This window comes from Curcuma longa, chromosome 20 (assembly GCF_044706935.1).
Source record: "Curcuma longa cultivar G26 ecotype Majalengka, Jawa Barat chromosome 20, ITB_CL_G26_1.1, whole genome shotgun sequence".
In the NCBI taxonomy this organism is placed as follows: Eukaryota; Viridiplantae; Streptophyta; class Magnoliopsida; order Zingiberales; family Zingiberaceae; genus Curcuma; species Curcuma longa.
This window is the reverse complement of record NC_133880.1, coordinates 7,050,958-7,065,436: the sequence shown is the minus strand read 5'-3', so window position 1 is coordinate 7,065,436 and position 14,479 is coordinate 7,050,958. Positions and strand designations below refer to the sequence as shown.

General features: G+C 46.0%; 1 protein-coding gene across 1 annotated transcript; it reads left to right on the top strand.

The window, feature by feature from the left end:
* The first annotated feature begins 3,513 nt into the window (after window positions 1-3,513).
* Window positions 3,514-4,767, top strand: LOC141813882 (E3 ubiquitin-protein ligase ATL4-like). Its single transcript, XM_074701881.1, has one exon. The coding sequence runs from the start codon at window positions 3,514-3,516 to the stop codon at window positions 4,606-4,608; it is 1,095 nt and encodes a 364-aa protein (XP_074557982.1). The 3' UTR covers window positions 4,609-4,767.
* The last annotated feature ends 9,712 nt before the right edge of the window (window positions 4,768-14,479 follow it).

Sequence of the window (14,479 nt, the reverse complement as noted above, 5' to 3'; positions counted from 1 at the left end):
ACAATTAGTTAGATGTTATTTTAATTGATTAGTAATTATAAAATGCTCTTTGATTAAAAGTATTGTATAATTATAAGAGATTCAAAATAAGAAAAATGATCATAAATAAATAAGATAGGTTAAAAGAATATTAGAAGTGTAACAATACTCATTTAGTATGATTCGACAACGGCTCTAAAGTATTCGATGACCTTATAAGATTTAAAATATATTTAAAAAGTTAACATAGATAAATTTAAAATAATATTATTCGATACAAAGTTAATGTCTATATTTATTCTTGTTTATTTGTCATATAATTTTTTTTAAACATCCCCATGACTCTGATTTAAATGATAAGAAGCAGGATCTTTTTAATAAATTCTAAATATATCATAAGCTACCTCAACGGTTTTACATGGTGAATCTCATGACCATCTACAAGGAGATAAATCAAAAAGTTATAATTGACCACGATGGAAAAGGGTATTATCTCAGTTTTGTCGAGATTCGAACCTCCTTGTCTTTTTCTGTAACTCTGTTCCATCGTAATCCAGGGGCGGCTCAAGCTCACGGAGGGCCCTAGGCGAAATTTTTTTACCTTGGTAGTCCGTCAAACGATCCACTGCCCTCGAACGATTCGTCAAAAGACTCGTAGAACAGCTGGATCAAACACAAAAAATTACTATCTAAAAGCTAAATCTCAACAACAATAATATTGAAAAAAGTAAAAGAAACTACCGGATCGGCTTGACTGTTTGAGTAAACAGCAATCAGACGAACTGTAAACAGCAATCCGAAGAAGACGACCACAGACCACTCGACCAGAGGGGCGAGGCCCTCTCGATTTCGCCGGCGAAGAAGACGGTCGAAGATTGAAGAAGAGGGCCACTGGCCAGAGGGCTGAAGGGCGAGCGGCGGCCAGCGAGCCTCGCAGTTTCGCCGGCGAGGAAGACGGCCAGAGGGGCGAGCTTGAAGCCTCGCGGAGTCGCGGTTTCACCGGTAAGGAACGGAGGAAGACGGCCAGAGGGGCGAGGCGGCGAGCCTCGCGATTTCGCCGGCGAGGAAGACGGCCAGAGGGGCGAGCGGCGAGCCTCGAGGTTTCGCCGGCGTCGGCGAGGAAAACCGTTGAAGAAGACTAGAAGAGGGCTCGTCGAACGGACCGGACGGAGGTGCTCCGTGCTGTCTTGCGCCTCAGGGGTCCTCGCGTCGAAGAAGAGGTTTCGCTCGCCGGCGTCGGCGAGGAAAACCCTCAGGGGAGATCGCGTCGGCAGATGGCAGGAGATGAAGAGTCGAACGACTGTCGCGAGATCGGCGTTGAGAGAACGGGAGAACTCGTCGAACGAGGAGAAGGAGAACGCGTCGAATCGAGGAGAGGGGAGATAAAGGGGATATCGGTATCGGGACGCCGCAAGATTTGATCGGATTTTAATCATTTATTATTTATTATCCCTAAATAATTTAAATTTTTTTGGACCCCTTTTAATCCTGGGCCCTAGGCATAGGCCTTACCCGCCTATGCCTAAAGCCGGGCCTGTCGTAATCAACTCAATTATGTCTTAAACACTAAATATATCATATAGATATATCACTTAATTAAGTGTTTATTTAAGTTAATCTAATGTTGCTAGCAAATTCAAGTGTCATTAATCATGAACACACTGGTACAAAAAGCAGACCCACCATCAATACAAAGCAAATTGGAGGCAACATGACAATCTACAAAAGATAAAAAGGAAAATAAAATAAAAGAAAAGCAAACTATTCAAGGACAGTTGTTTTCGAGTTCGAAGACTCACTGCAAAACCATCAAATCAAAGTACAAAGGCTGCATTATTAGCGTTGCTTTTCTGTTTTTGTAGTTATTTATTCATCTCGGAATCTATTCTAGCCTGAAGGAAGCCTAATCATGATGACACTGATTTCACGAAAACATGCCACGCGTCCAAACCTACAGAAACCAAACTTAATCCTTAGATTTCAAGAATTTAATAGCTCAAGAAAGACACACCTAGGGCGCGAAACTATGGTTTAATGGTACTCGATACAGCGGGATCGACTTTTAGATCATGAGAATTCAAATCTCATCCAAGACCAACTGTAGATGAAAAGTTTAAAAAATTTATAATGTTGTACTGTCCGTCATGATCTATTTCTATTTCTCGATTTATTTTAGTAATTAATTAAAAAATTTTATGAGATCAGATTGATTAACTTTAAAATTAATTGAATTGTAAAAATTAAATATTTAGATTATAAAAAAACACACCTAATTATAAAATATTAAAGGAATTAAAACTATCTTTGGTTGATTGTGATGCGATAGTAAGAAGTAAGACGGGTTTCTTAGATAACGATAGTTCAAATCTCATCCAAAACTCATTATACTTAAAGAATTTAAAAAAATTATGATATTGAATAATCTATCCTGACTTATTTATATTTTTTTTATTTATTCTGATAGTCGATAAAAAATTTCTATTGGATACCTAGATAATAAAATTTTTGACCATAAGTCAAATTAAATTAAAACACTCATACTTCAACAAAGATGAAATTTGCCATCCAGTGGTCTCACATGACCATCTGTGAGGAGGTAAATCAAGTAACTGCAGTTGACCATTGGAGGAGGGCATTGTTCGATTTCACCGATATTCGATTTATCCACTTCAACAAGTTTGCTCCATCATAATCAATTCAACTATGTCCCAAAAACTTAAAACACCCGTACTATGTCCTTAAACAAGTTGCAGTAATTTGGCATCCAATAAAACCGAAGAGAAGAGAAATGAGTAAGCTAGCCAGTCAATGGCAGACAAGAGGCATAGACACAAGGTCTGAAAGGCTGCCAAGTCGCTTTGTAATTGTTGGGCATTTCCAGAGCTACTGACTGATCTTTAGGCCAAACCAAACCACACCACACTGCGGCTCTGCGAGTTAATCAGGGCAGCTAGGTAGCCGTGTCCCAATTCTGGAGGAAGAAACCACTACTGCACTAACTGCTAAAGCTTCCCAATTAAGAAGGCTTTTCTTTTGTGTGAGCCGGGCCGGCAACGAGAGGGACTCCCTTTGCTTTCGTCCCCATCAGTGTTTCGTCTCGGGGGACCACCACTCCTACACACCCAATGCATTGTCACAATTGCTACCTTTAACGACTCCTCGATCCTCGATCGTTGCCTTATTTTCCACTCAATTTATTTCATAAATAAATTATACAAATGTCAAAAAATATTTTATCTAAAAAATATCTCTTATTCTATTCTATCCAATGCTCATTATGGGCCACTACATAACACTGCGCTATTTGACTTTACATTGTTCTTTACTTGACGGTCACTCCAAAATTGATTCCTCACGATGTAACAATAAATTAATTCAAAAAGAGTTTTATATTTTAAACTAATTTATAAAAATATTTTAAAATTTTATTAATGTTACAATTAAGTTAAAAAAACATAGTAGAGGGCGTTTTGAAAATTTTCGGAAATATATAATGAGGAGAGGAGTGAAGCTAACCAAATTAAGCGACTTGCTATGGCTTCTCCCTCCTCGATGCCGCGCCCGCCGCCGCTTGCTCCGCCTTCACAGCGTCCGCTCAAACACCTTCCTCCGGCGGAGGAAGCCTTAACCGAAGACACCAGTAGCTCCGCCTCTTTATCCCTCAACCCCAGCCTCTTGATAATCTCCGCCATTATCGCCTTCGTCTTCATCGCCTCCGCCTTCATCCACCTCCTCCTCCGCCTCCTCTCCTCCCGCCTCCGCAGCTCTTCCGTCGCCGCAGCACCCCCTCCGCCGCCGCTTCCGCTGCCACCGCCGTCGTCGCTCCCGAGGCGATCTGACTCCCATTCCTCCGCCGCGGACTCCGGCTTCTCTGACAAAGATAAGGCGGCGCTGGTCGATTCGCTTCCGCTGTTCTCCCTGGCGTCCTCCCTCTCCGTCCTACCCAAATCCTCCCCGGATTGCGCCGTCTGCCTCTGCCCCTTCCGCCCGCACGACGAGCTCCGCCTCCTCCCGGCCTGCCGCCACGCATTCCATTCCCAATGCGTCGATCCCTGGCTACGATCCGCCCCATCTTGCCCGCTCTGCCGCGCCTCTATTGCCCTCCCGGCCGCCCCCCTGCCTTCGTCGCCGCCGCCGCCGCCCCAAGATGCCTCAACGACCGGCAGCTTCCGGGTCGAAATCGGGAGCGTCAGTCGGAGGGGGACGACGACGTCGGAGGCGGATCTGACCGCCGGAAACCATCCGCGGCACCTGCGGACGTTCTCGTTAGGGTCGTCGCTCGAGTTCATTGTGGACGAGGAAGTGGAGGCGGTGGTGGCGTGGATTCCTAGGCGGACGGGGAAGGAACAGAAGCGGGAAGCGTCGGCCGAGCCGGAGCCCCCGCAGCCGGCCGCGGAGGTGGCGGAGGCGGCAGGGGGAGGAGGGCGAGGGTGGCTGAGGGATCACGTGGACCGGTTAGCCTCCTCAGCTTCGTCCACCTTATCGTCGCTGCAGTTCTCCGGGCGGTGGAGCCACCGCTACGACGGCGCCGAGGGAGGACGGTGGTCGCGGGATCTGGAGGGGAGCGCGCGGCGGGAGGCGGAGGAGGGTGGCTACTACGACTTCTACAGGTGGCTGGTAGGGGCATAACCGTCATATTCCTTCCCAACTCACCCCAGAAGCTTCTTTCGCATCAGTCAAATGACGATAATGCCCACGATATTCCTCTACCACGATTTTGATCCTTTGCTTATTGAAATTTAAATTAAATTTTTGTTTAGGAGTTAATTTCAAATGGTTAACGGTAATGAAGTCATTAGTACCACTTAATCCAGCTTAACCTGTGAGCAGTGAGTCAGTAGTTTAGAGGAATCCAAAACAACGATATGAAGGTGACAGACTATGAACAGCGTGACTAGGCATCCCATTCCTTAGTACACGCATAGGGAAGCACGGGCGGCCATCAGCACAAATGTGCCAGTGATATGGTTATCGACAGTTACACGTCCCTAAATTATCTGCCAATACATTCTTCTCCCATCGTTTAGTTACAGAATAGAGAGCCAAGCCATGTTCATGTCTATCCGGACTGTAGCTCGGGGGATCAACAGCATTGGAAAGAAGGTAAACTTCGATTTTCTACGGCAAGGATAACTTACTGATGGAGACGATTTTAGCATTGAAGAAATTGCTATAAACACAAAAGTAAGGAAGCACGACCACTGTTTAGACATATGGCCAATGGAAAGAACATGAAGAGAATATTGAGATGAAGTTAAACAACTTTGGCAAAAAAAATAAATAAATAAATAAACCTGCATTTAGAAAGCACAACTAATAAAAACATATCAAAATACATACAAAGTAAACCTCGATATATGCTCACCGTAGTAGACCTATATTTGGAGACAGATCTTCAACTGTAAGAACAAACCCATGTGTTTTAATTTGCTGAAAATAAGATAAAAATAAGCGATTAGAAAGACATTTTCTGAAGCAATTTATGATGGTAGTGTTGGAATGTGAATGGAAATAAGAGAGATGGATGGAAGAAGACTGTGAAAGGGAGTTTAATTCCACATTGAAAAACGAGTGGCTTGATGATTTATTTATAGAATCACAACCATTGAAGTTATGAATATATACGAGGAGAGATTCTCTCTCACTTGTAGACTCACAAAGGATACAAATTTAGAGTCCAAATTGTATTGTGAGATTCTCTCTCACTTGTAGTGTTAGATTTAAGAGGTGTCCTAAGGCAATCGCCTTACGGTAATACTATTTATTGGATAAATAGCAATTCACTATTTGAGTGCACATTCCATATGTGTTTGATTGGATCTTAAACTCAAATACTGAATGTCCGCAATACGATTCATAGCGTGAGAGAATTTGTGATTGGATCACAACTAGTGAGCATCTCTACACGTGTAATTATGAATGTATTGGAATTATCCCTAGTCGAGGATTGATGAGCACGGACGTCATCGATTCTGTCGAGACTAGCACGTTTTGAACTCCTTGGTTAGCCAAGCAGCTGATCTCACTGCTGTCAACATTAGATGTTGAGAGTTAAACGTGGATGCTGGTTAAAGGTAACCAGTTCATTGGAGTGACCTGTCTTGAGACTTCATATGGTTCGATTCATATGTCAATGAAGATCTCAATGCAGCTTAAGTGCGAGTTTTCTTTGACTTGCGGTATTCAAGTCATCTTGGCCATAGAGACTTATACTTTAACATCTTAAGTAAGCATCTCCGAGGAGGTATGGACCCGAGATGATTGGGTATAAGTCGAAGTGTCCGAAGGTGTTTGAATAGCCCACAGAGGATTCACCGCTCCTTGGAAAAAGGAGACGTATACCTTGCGGCCGCTTGTCAGGATTGTTACTAAAAGTCTTTGGCCAAAGCATTACATGTTAAGAGTACGAGACTCTTGGACACATGTACAAGTAACTTGAATCCACAGGACAAGAAAGCAGCTTGGGCTAGGTGTGACGTAGTCAGCTTAGTGGGGACCGACACATAGACCATGTCCTGAACCAAGCGGGTATAAGACGGTGAAAGGAACGAGGCACGATTCAATGTAGCTGCTGAAGGGTTTAGAAGATGTTCTGGAATCAATCGTTGATTTTTCGATCAATTGAGGATCATGATATACTACTAGGTGTCACTCATGATCGTTCCGTAATTAATGGTTAATTACGGACGACCAACATAACCGGGAACCTATTGGGTTACACGCACAACAAGTTCTCCGAAGGACTTAAAACGAGTTTGAGAATTAGATTCTCAGAACGAGAGAAATAAAATCTGGTTGAACCAGACAATGGACAAAATGATGGAACTCGTCTTACGAATGCGAAATGAACGAAACTGATTTCGTATAAATCAAATACCGTTTGGTTACTCCCTCCTTATAAACGTAAATCAATAGAAGAAATTGTTTTTTCTCTCCCACTTGTGCCCCTTCTCTCCAATTGTTCTCTGCCCTAGGTACCGGCTCCATCCTGAGCTGAGAACTGAGAGACGATCCACCGCTTACTTTGGTATCAGAGCTTGAAAGGAGTCTTGAGAAGGTGTGAGCTGTGCAAGGCGCTGTGTGAACTGTATGTTGCTTGCGAAGAAGGCGTCTGTGTGCGAAGTCTACTGACCGCCGAACTCGCCGAAGGACATCAGGACCGCCGTAAGACGCGAGAGGCGCAGCAGGGTTTCTGAGGTGAAGGCTACGAGAGTAGGCCTCGTTGTGTCAGGAAGTAGCCACCGTTTTCAACGTTGGTAACCACATCAAGCACAAGCCCGTTCAGCTCAACCTTTGTCCGAGATCATCAAGAAGGTATGGAAGGATCATACTATTATTACTCGGATGGTGAAGAACAATCATATGCTTTTAATTATGGGACAAGTGATTTTCACAACGAACAAGCATCTATCGAGGTCTGGAGCGACCCAGACTACGATGAGGGAAGTTATGAAGACTCGTCTCCACAGCAACCAGTCTGGGGTTGTTGTGCATGTGAAGCATCATCCTCATCTGACGAAGTACAGTCCCAGCCCGACTGTCCTTGCCAGAATGCTTCATCCACCGGATCAGAAGGTGTTTCCTCACACTCTGCATCCGAAAGTCGCACCTCGTCCGATTGGGAAACGGATGATGGCAACAGCTCAGTGGCCAGCGAAGAATCAGGTACATCTCACTCTGGTTCCACTGATCATACTGACTCATGCAGGACCTCCGAATCATCCTCATCATGGGAGACTGCATCTACTGAGGAGTCAGAATCTTCATGGGAGACAGCCACGACCTGCTCCTGTGAAGCAGCCTCTACGATATGCCTAAGCTGTGGAATGGCTGAAGATTCTCCAAAATGGGACGATGAACCGCCGGCTGATCCCAACTGTACACCGGCAAAGGAATGGATGTCCCATCCATTTTCGGAAGGTGGTGGGGGAAGTGGTAGCCTAGTGCCACTGCCGCCTTCTGCATCTCTTCCACGAGCGCTACCACGGCTAAGTCCGCACTTCTTGCGATGGAAGAAGATGAACAGCTCCGGCGTAGGGCGACGCCAGGAGAGGAGGAAGGTGACCGAGCAGAAGCAGGCCCGCAGGCCTTGTACTGTTCCTAAAGTCATCTCGGCACCTACAGCAAATCCAATCGCGGCCCAGAAAGCAAGCCCGGCCCAAGTCAATCACAAATCGACCAGGCCGAGGAGACGGCGTTTCCGTTGGAATCCTATGCAAAAGAAGAAACGGAAAGCAGCTGTGACAGATGCCGTGAAGATTGGTGACGGAGTTGCTGGTCCGTCAGGCAAGAACCAGCGACGGCTCCGTACAGCCAGCTGACAAAAGGCTGTACACTAGAGTCAATAATGGAGCGTGGTGGACCCGGATTCCCTACGCATCCACATGGTAGTGTCGGGCCGATATGTAAGTGCCCACTTTTACTTTTGTCGTGTCGAACAGTGTGCCTGAAAAGCACCCAAAGGTGGCCGTCCATGTGCCATACTGTTCAACAGGGGTCCACTTGGATTCCTGGTTTCGTAAAACCAGTGGCGCTCACGGTGTTGAGCCCGTAGTTTTATTAAAGCTCTTGTAAGTGGCGCGGTCCCGCCACTTGTATGTGTCTTAACTTAGGAGAGAAGAGAGGAAGACTTAAGGGAGAAGAAAAGAATGACTTAAGGGAGAAGAAAAGAATCATCACATGTGACGATGGGGCCCAATGAGCACCCGGCATGTGATGATTAATCTTTTCTTCCTCTAATCAAGGCTTTTCTTTCTCTATTTAAGTCCTCTTGTAATTGGAAGTAAGGCACACGAGCAATTCTCATGCCCACTTCCCTCTTGTAAATCAATAGAAGAAATTGTTTTCTCTCCCACTTGTGCCCCTTCTCTCCAATTGTTCTCTGCCCTAGGTACCGGCTCCATCCTGAGCTGAGAACTGAGAGACGATCCACCGCTTACTTTGTTTTCTCTCCCACTTGTGCCCCTTCTCTCCAATTGTTCAGGTACCGGCTCCATCCTGAGTGAGAACTGAGAGACGATCCACCTACTTACTGGTATCAGCGTTGGTAACCACATCAAGCACAAGCTCGCTCAGCTCAACCTTTGTCCGAGATCATCAAGAAGGTATGGAAGGATCATACTATTACTACTCGGATGGTGAAGAACAATCATATGCTTTTAATTATGGGACAAGTGATTTTTACAACGAACAAGCATCTATCGAGGTCTGGAGCGACCCAGACTACGATGAGGGAAGTTATGAAGACTCGTCTCCACAGCAACCAGTCTGGGGTTGTTGTGCATGTGAAGCATCATCCTCATCTGACGAAGTGCAGTCTCAGCCCGACTGTCCTTGCCAGAATGCTTCATCCACCGGATCAGAAGGTGTTTCCTCACACTCTGCATCCGAAAATCGCACCTCGTCCGATTGGGAAACGGATGATGGCAACAGCTCAGTGGCTAGCAAAGAATCAGGTACATCTCACTCTGGTTCCACTGATCATACTGACTCATGCAGGACCTCCGAATCATCCTCATCATGGGAAACTGCATCTACTGAGGAGTCACTTCATGGGAGACAGCCACGACCTGCTCCTGTGAAGCAGCCTCTACGGCATGCCTAAGCTGTGGAATGGCTGAAGATTCTACAAGATGGGACGATGAACCGCCGGCTGATCCCAACTGTGCACCGGCAAAGGAAATGGATGTCCCATCCATTTTCAGAAGGTGGTGGGGGAAGTGGTAGCCTAGTGCCACTGCCGCCTTCTGCATCTCTTCCACGAGCGCTACCACGGCTAAGTCCGCACTTCTTGCGATGGAAGAAGATGAACAGCTCCGGCGTAGGGCGACGCCAGGAGAGGAGGAAGGTGACCGAGCAGAAGCAGGCCCGCAGGCCTTGTACTGTTCCTAAAGTCATCTCGGCACCTACAGCAAATCCAATCGCGGCCCAGAAAGCAAGCCCGGCCCAAGTCAATCACAAATCGACCAGGCCGAGGAGACGGCGTTTCCGTTGGAATCCTATGCAAAAGAAGAAACGGAAAGCAGCTGTGACAGATGCCGTGAAGATTGGTGACGGAGTTGCTGGTCCGTCAGGCAAGAACCAGCGACGGCTCCGTGCAGCCAGCTGACAAAAGGCTGTACACTAGAGTCAATAATGGAGCGTGGTGGACCCGGATTCCCTACGCATCCACATGGTAGTGTCGGGCCGATATGTAAGTGCCCACTTTTTACTTTTGTCATGTCGAACAGTGTGCCTGAAAAGCACCCAAAGGTGGCCGTCCATGTGCCATACTGTTCAACAGGGGTCCACTTGGATTCCTGGTTTCGTAAAACCAGTGGCGCTCACGGTGTTGAGCCCGTAGTTTTATTAAAGCTCTTGTAAGTGGCGCGGTCCCGCCACTTGTATGTGTCTTAACTTAGGAGAGAAGAGAGGAAGACTTAAGGGAGAAGAAAAGAATGACTTAAGGGAGAAGAAAAGAATCATCACATGTGACGATGGGGCCCAATGAGCACCCGGCATGTGATGATTAATCTTTTCTTCCTCTAATCAAGGCTTTTCTTTCTCTATTTAAGTCCTCTTGTAATTGGAAGTAAGGCACACGAGCAATTCTCATGCCCACTTCCCTCTTGTAAATCAATAGAAGAAATTGTTTTCTCTCCCACTTGTGCCCCTTCTCTCCAATTGTTCTCTGCCCTAGGTACCGGCTCCATCCTGAGCTGAGAACCCTAAACCCTAAACCCTAAATCCTCGGCCTGGTCGATTTGTGATTGACATGGGCCGGGCTTGCTTTCTGGGCCGCGATTGGATTTGCTGTAGGTGCCGAGATGACTTTAGGAACAGTACAAGGCCTGCGGACCTGCTTCTGCTCGGTCACCTTCCTCCTCTCCTGGCGTCGCCCTACGCCGGAGCTGTTCATCTTCTTCCATCGCAAGAAGTGCGGACTTAGCCGTGGTAGCGCTCGTGGAAGAGATGCAGAAGGCGGCAGTGGCACTAGGCTACCACTTCCCCCACCACCTTCCGAAAATGGATGGGACATCCATTCCTTTGCCGGTGCACAGTTGGGATCAGCCAGCGGTTCATCGTCCCATTTTGGAGAATCTTCAGCCATTCCACAGCTTAGGCATACCGTAGAGGCTGCTTCACAGGAGCAGGTCGTGGCTATCTCCCATGAAGATTCTGACTCCTCAGTAGATGCAGTCTCCCATGATGAGGATGATTCGGAGGTCCTGCATGAGTCAGTATGATCAGTGGAACCAGAGTGAGATGTACCTGATTCTTCGCTGGCCACTGAGCTATTGCCATCATCCGTTTCCCAATAGGACGAGGTGCGACTTTCGGATGCAGAGTGTGAGGAAACACCTTCTGATCCGATGGATGAAGCATTCTGGCAAGGACAGTCGGGCTGGGACTGTACTTCGTCAGATGAGGATGATGCTTCACATGCACAACAACCCCAGACTGGTTACTGTGGAGACGAGTTTTTATAACTTCCCTCATCGTAGTCTGGGTCGCTCCAGACCTCGATAGATGCTTGTTCGTTGTGAAATTCACTTGTCCCATAATTAAAAGCATATGATTGTTCTTCACCATCCGAGTAGTAATAGTATGATCCTTCCATACCTTCTTGATGATCTCGGACAAAGGTTGAGCCGAACGGGCTTGCGCTTGATGTAGTTACCAACGTCGAAAACGGTGGCTACTTCCTGACACAACGAGGCCTACTCTCGTAGCCTTCACCTCAGAAACCCTGCTGCGCCTCTCGCGTCTTACGGCGGTCCTGATGTCCTTTAGCGAGTTCGGCGGTCAGTAGACTTCGCACACAGACGCCTTCTTGACCCTAGGGCGCCGATTCTTGTTTTGGCTTCCCTCCCCAATCGCGACAGAGGTGTGAGCTCCATGTTCTTCTCTTCCTGGAGCGCTGACCTCCTCTCTTCCTCCACGCGGGCAGACGGCGCACCACCCTCCTCTCCTCCTCCACGCGAGGCTCGCCGGACCGGAGAGCCGCCTTCCTAGCTGCGAACGCGAGGGCAGCCGGTTTCTTCCCGCGCGGCGCACAGGGCTGGATTCTTACCGCGGCGCTATGGTGAGTAAACCAGTGCTCCTCTACGCTGCTCGCCGGAGAAGACTTGGGCGCGCGAAACCTCAGCCGTGGGCGCATCCTTTTCTCCACCATGTTGCCGTGAGGAGCAGGGCTTGTCCACCTTGTTACCGTGAAGAACAGAGAACGAGAGGTGTCGCTGGAGAACTGCTCTTGTTGTCGCCGGAGAGCTGCTCATGCTGTCGCCGGAGAGGAACCCATCCTCCACTTCTGCTGTTGCCGTCAAGAACAAGGAGAGATTTTTGTTCCGTGAAGAACAGAGCTGATCTCCTTTTAGAAGGAAGCTTGTTCTTTGTTTCTTGGTTGTGGAACAAGGAATTTTATTTCTTCTTGTTAATGAACAGAGGAGTTATTTGTTTCTTGTTACCAACCAGAAAAGCTCTCTACTTCTTGTTGTAGAAGTTTATATTGATTCTCATTGCCGGAGGAGAAAGCTTGTTCTTGTTCGGCCATGTAACGAATCTTGTTCGCGGAGACTTCTGAAGTTTCCGCGAGAATTTTCCATCAATCGTCGGAAAGGTTTCGACTAATTTGTCTGTTATCGGCGGTCAATAGTTGACCACTGAGACTACATCGAGAATACGATTCTCGGTGATAGTTAGAAAGTCCCGGAACGATCGTGACACACGTTGTTGCGTAGTTTTCGGAACAAGACTTCTCTCGATTCGATCGTCATCGATCATCGGCTAGTACCGAAGACGATGACGCGACTCGTGGCTTCCGAAGCCATCCAGACGGGAGCTTGGCGTGGATCACCAGTAGAGGCGGGACTCGGACGAGGATCGCTCGATTGATTCAACATGGCTCAACATCGTCATCGTGAGGTACACGTTTAAAATAATTTCTTATTCTGCAAATTTTATTTGTGCACGTAGAATAATTGTTATTCTGGAAAATTTTAATTTCCTGCCATGCCTTGTACATGTTGTTTCTACTTTGCCATGCGTGTGTTATGATAATATTAGTTTAATTATCTGTAAATTTCCGCTGCGCACGTTTACGAAACGTGAGGACACGCGCATTGCACCGGGACGATCCTAACATGTAGACCCACAAAGGATACAAATTTAGAGCCCAAATTGTATTGTGAATCAACCAATGTTTTACCACCCGAATCCATTTTGCTACCTATTCAAGTGTGTATAACTGATGCATTAATATATAGATCTGAAATAGTAACCGTCCAGGTGAAATTGTTAACCATTGATGGTCGTAGGTTGACGTTTTGAATCAAATGAGTAAAAGACACTTTGGGCCTTTAAACCCATGATTTTTTCCATGTGTTTTACCTCCCCATCGGTTCACCCGACCTACTAGGACTTAGCTGCCTAGTCGTAACTAGGACTTCCTGCCCCTCGGTCCACGGTCCACCCGACCTACTAGGACTTCCTGCCTAGCTACAACTAGGACTTCCTGCCCCTCGGTCCACGGTCCACAACTAGGACTTCCTGCCCCTCGGTCCACCCGACCTACTATGACTTTCTGCTTGGTGTCTGGTTCTCTTGATTCAAACACGGGAGCACCCACTTCCTTGTTTAAAGTTCAACCCACATGGTTAGATCCGGATCATGTCTCATTCGGCGGTTAGTCCGATGAAGAGCAGTCTCACTCTGATACTACTTGTTAGTACCGATGGAATCAAAATATCTCCACAATGGTATGATATTGTCCACTTTGGGCCGAAGCCCTCATGGTTTTGTTCTTGGGCTCTACCCAAAAGGTCTCATACCAATGGAGATACTTTCCATCCTTTAAACCCATGATCTTTTCCATGTGTTTTAGATGTGGGACTATGTTTGCACCCTTGCAACCCAACATAAATGACTTGTATTCAACCATTTAACGTTGCAAGGCTCTAAGCTCCTATATAAGGTTCTAGAAATGCAAGGGATTCAATTCCAATTTTAGATGGTGAAGGCACATAATATGTTTTCCTTGAGAACAAGCATCACATGAGAATTAATAAATTTAAGTATCTTCTGGTTTTTTAATGGGTGTCCATGTGAATTCTTAATAATTTTTTGAATATTATAGAACCAAGATATCTCCAACCGGTCATGCCAAAGTATAAAATCATTTAAGTTAGTAAACTTTGGATTTATTATTGCATTTGTTTCTACCACATATATTATTGTGTAATACAAATCAAATGAGAAAGTGGATAATCTTTCATACACGTGTTTCTTATCCAACACTATTTTTGTAATATAGAGATATTCAATATTTTCATCATGTCTCAATGTGATATCCATTTTGACAAATATCTTTAAAACTTAATAAATTTCTTTGAGACTTAGAAGAGAACAATGCATTATCAATAACAAATTTTCTTCCTCTAAATAATCATATATTATCTTGGAACCTTCAATAATATTTATACTATCAGATATTGTATTAACATTACTTTCACTCATTTCTAAA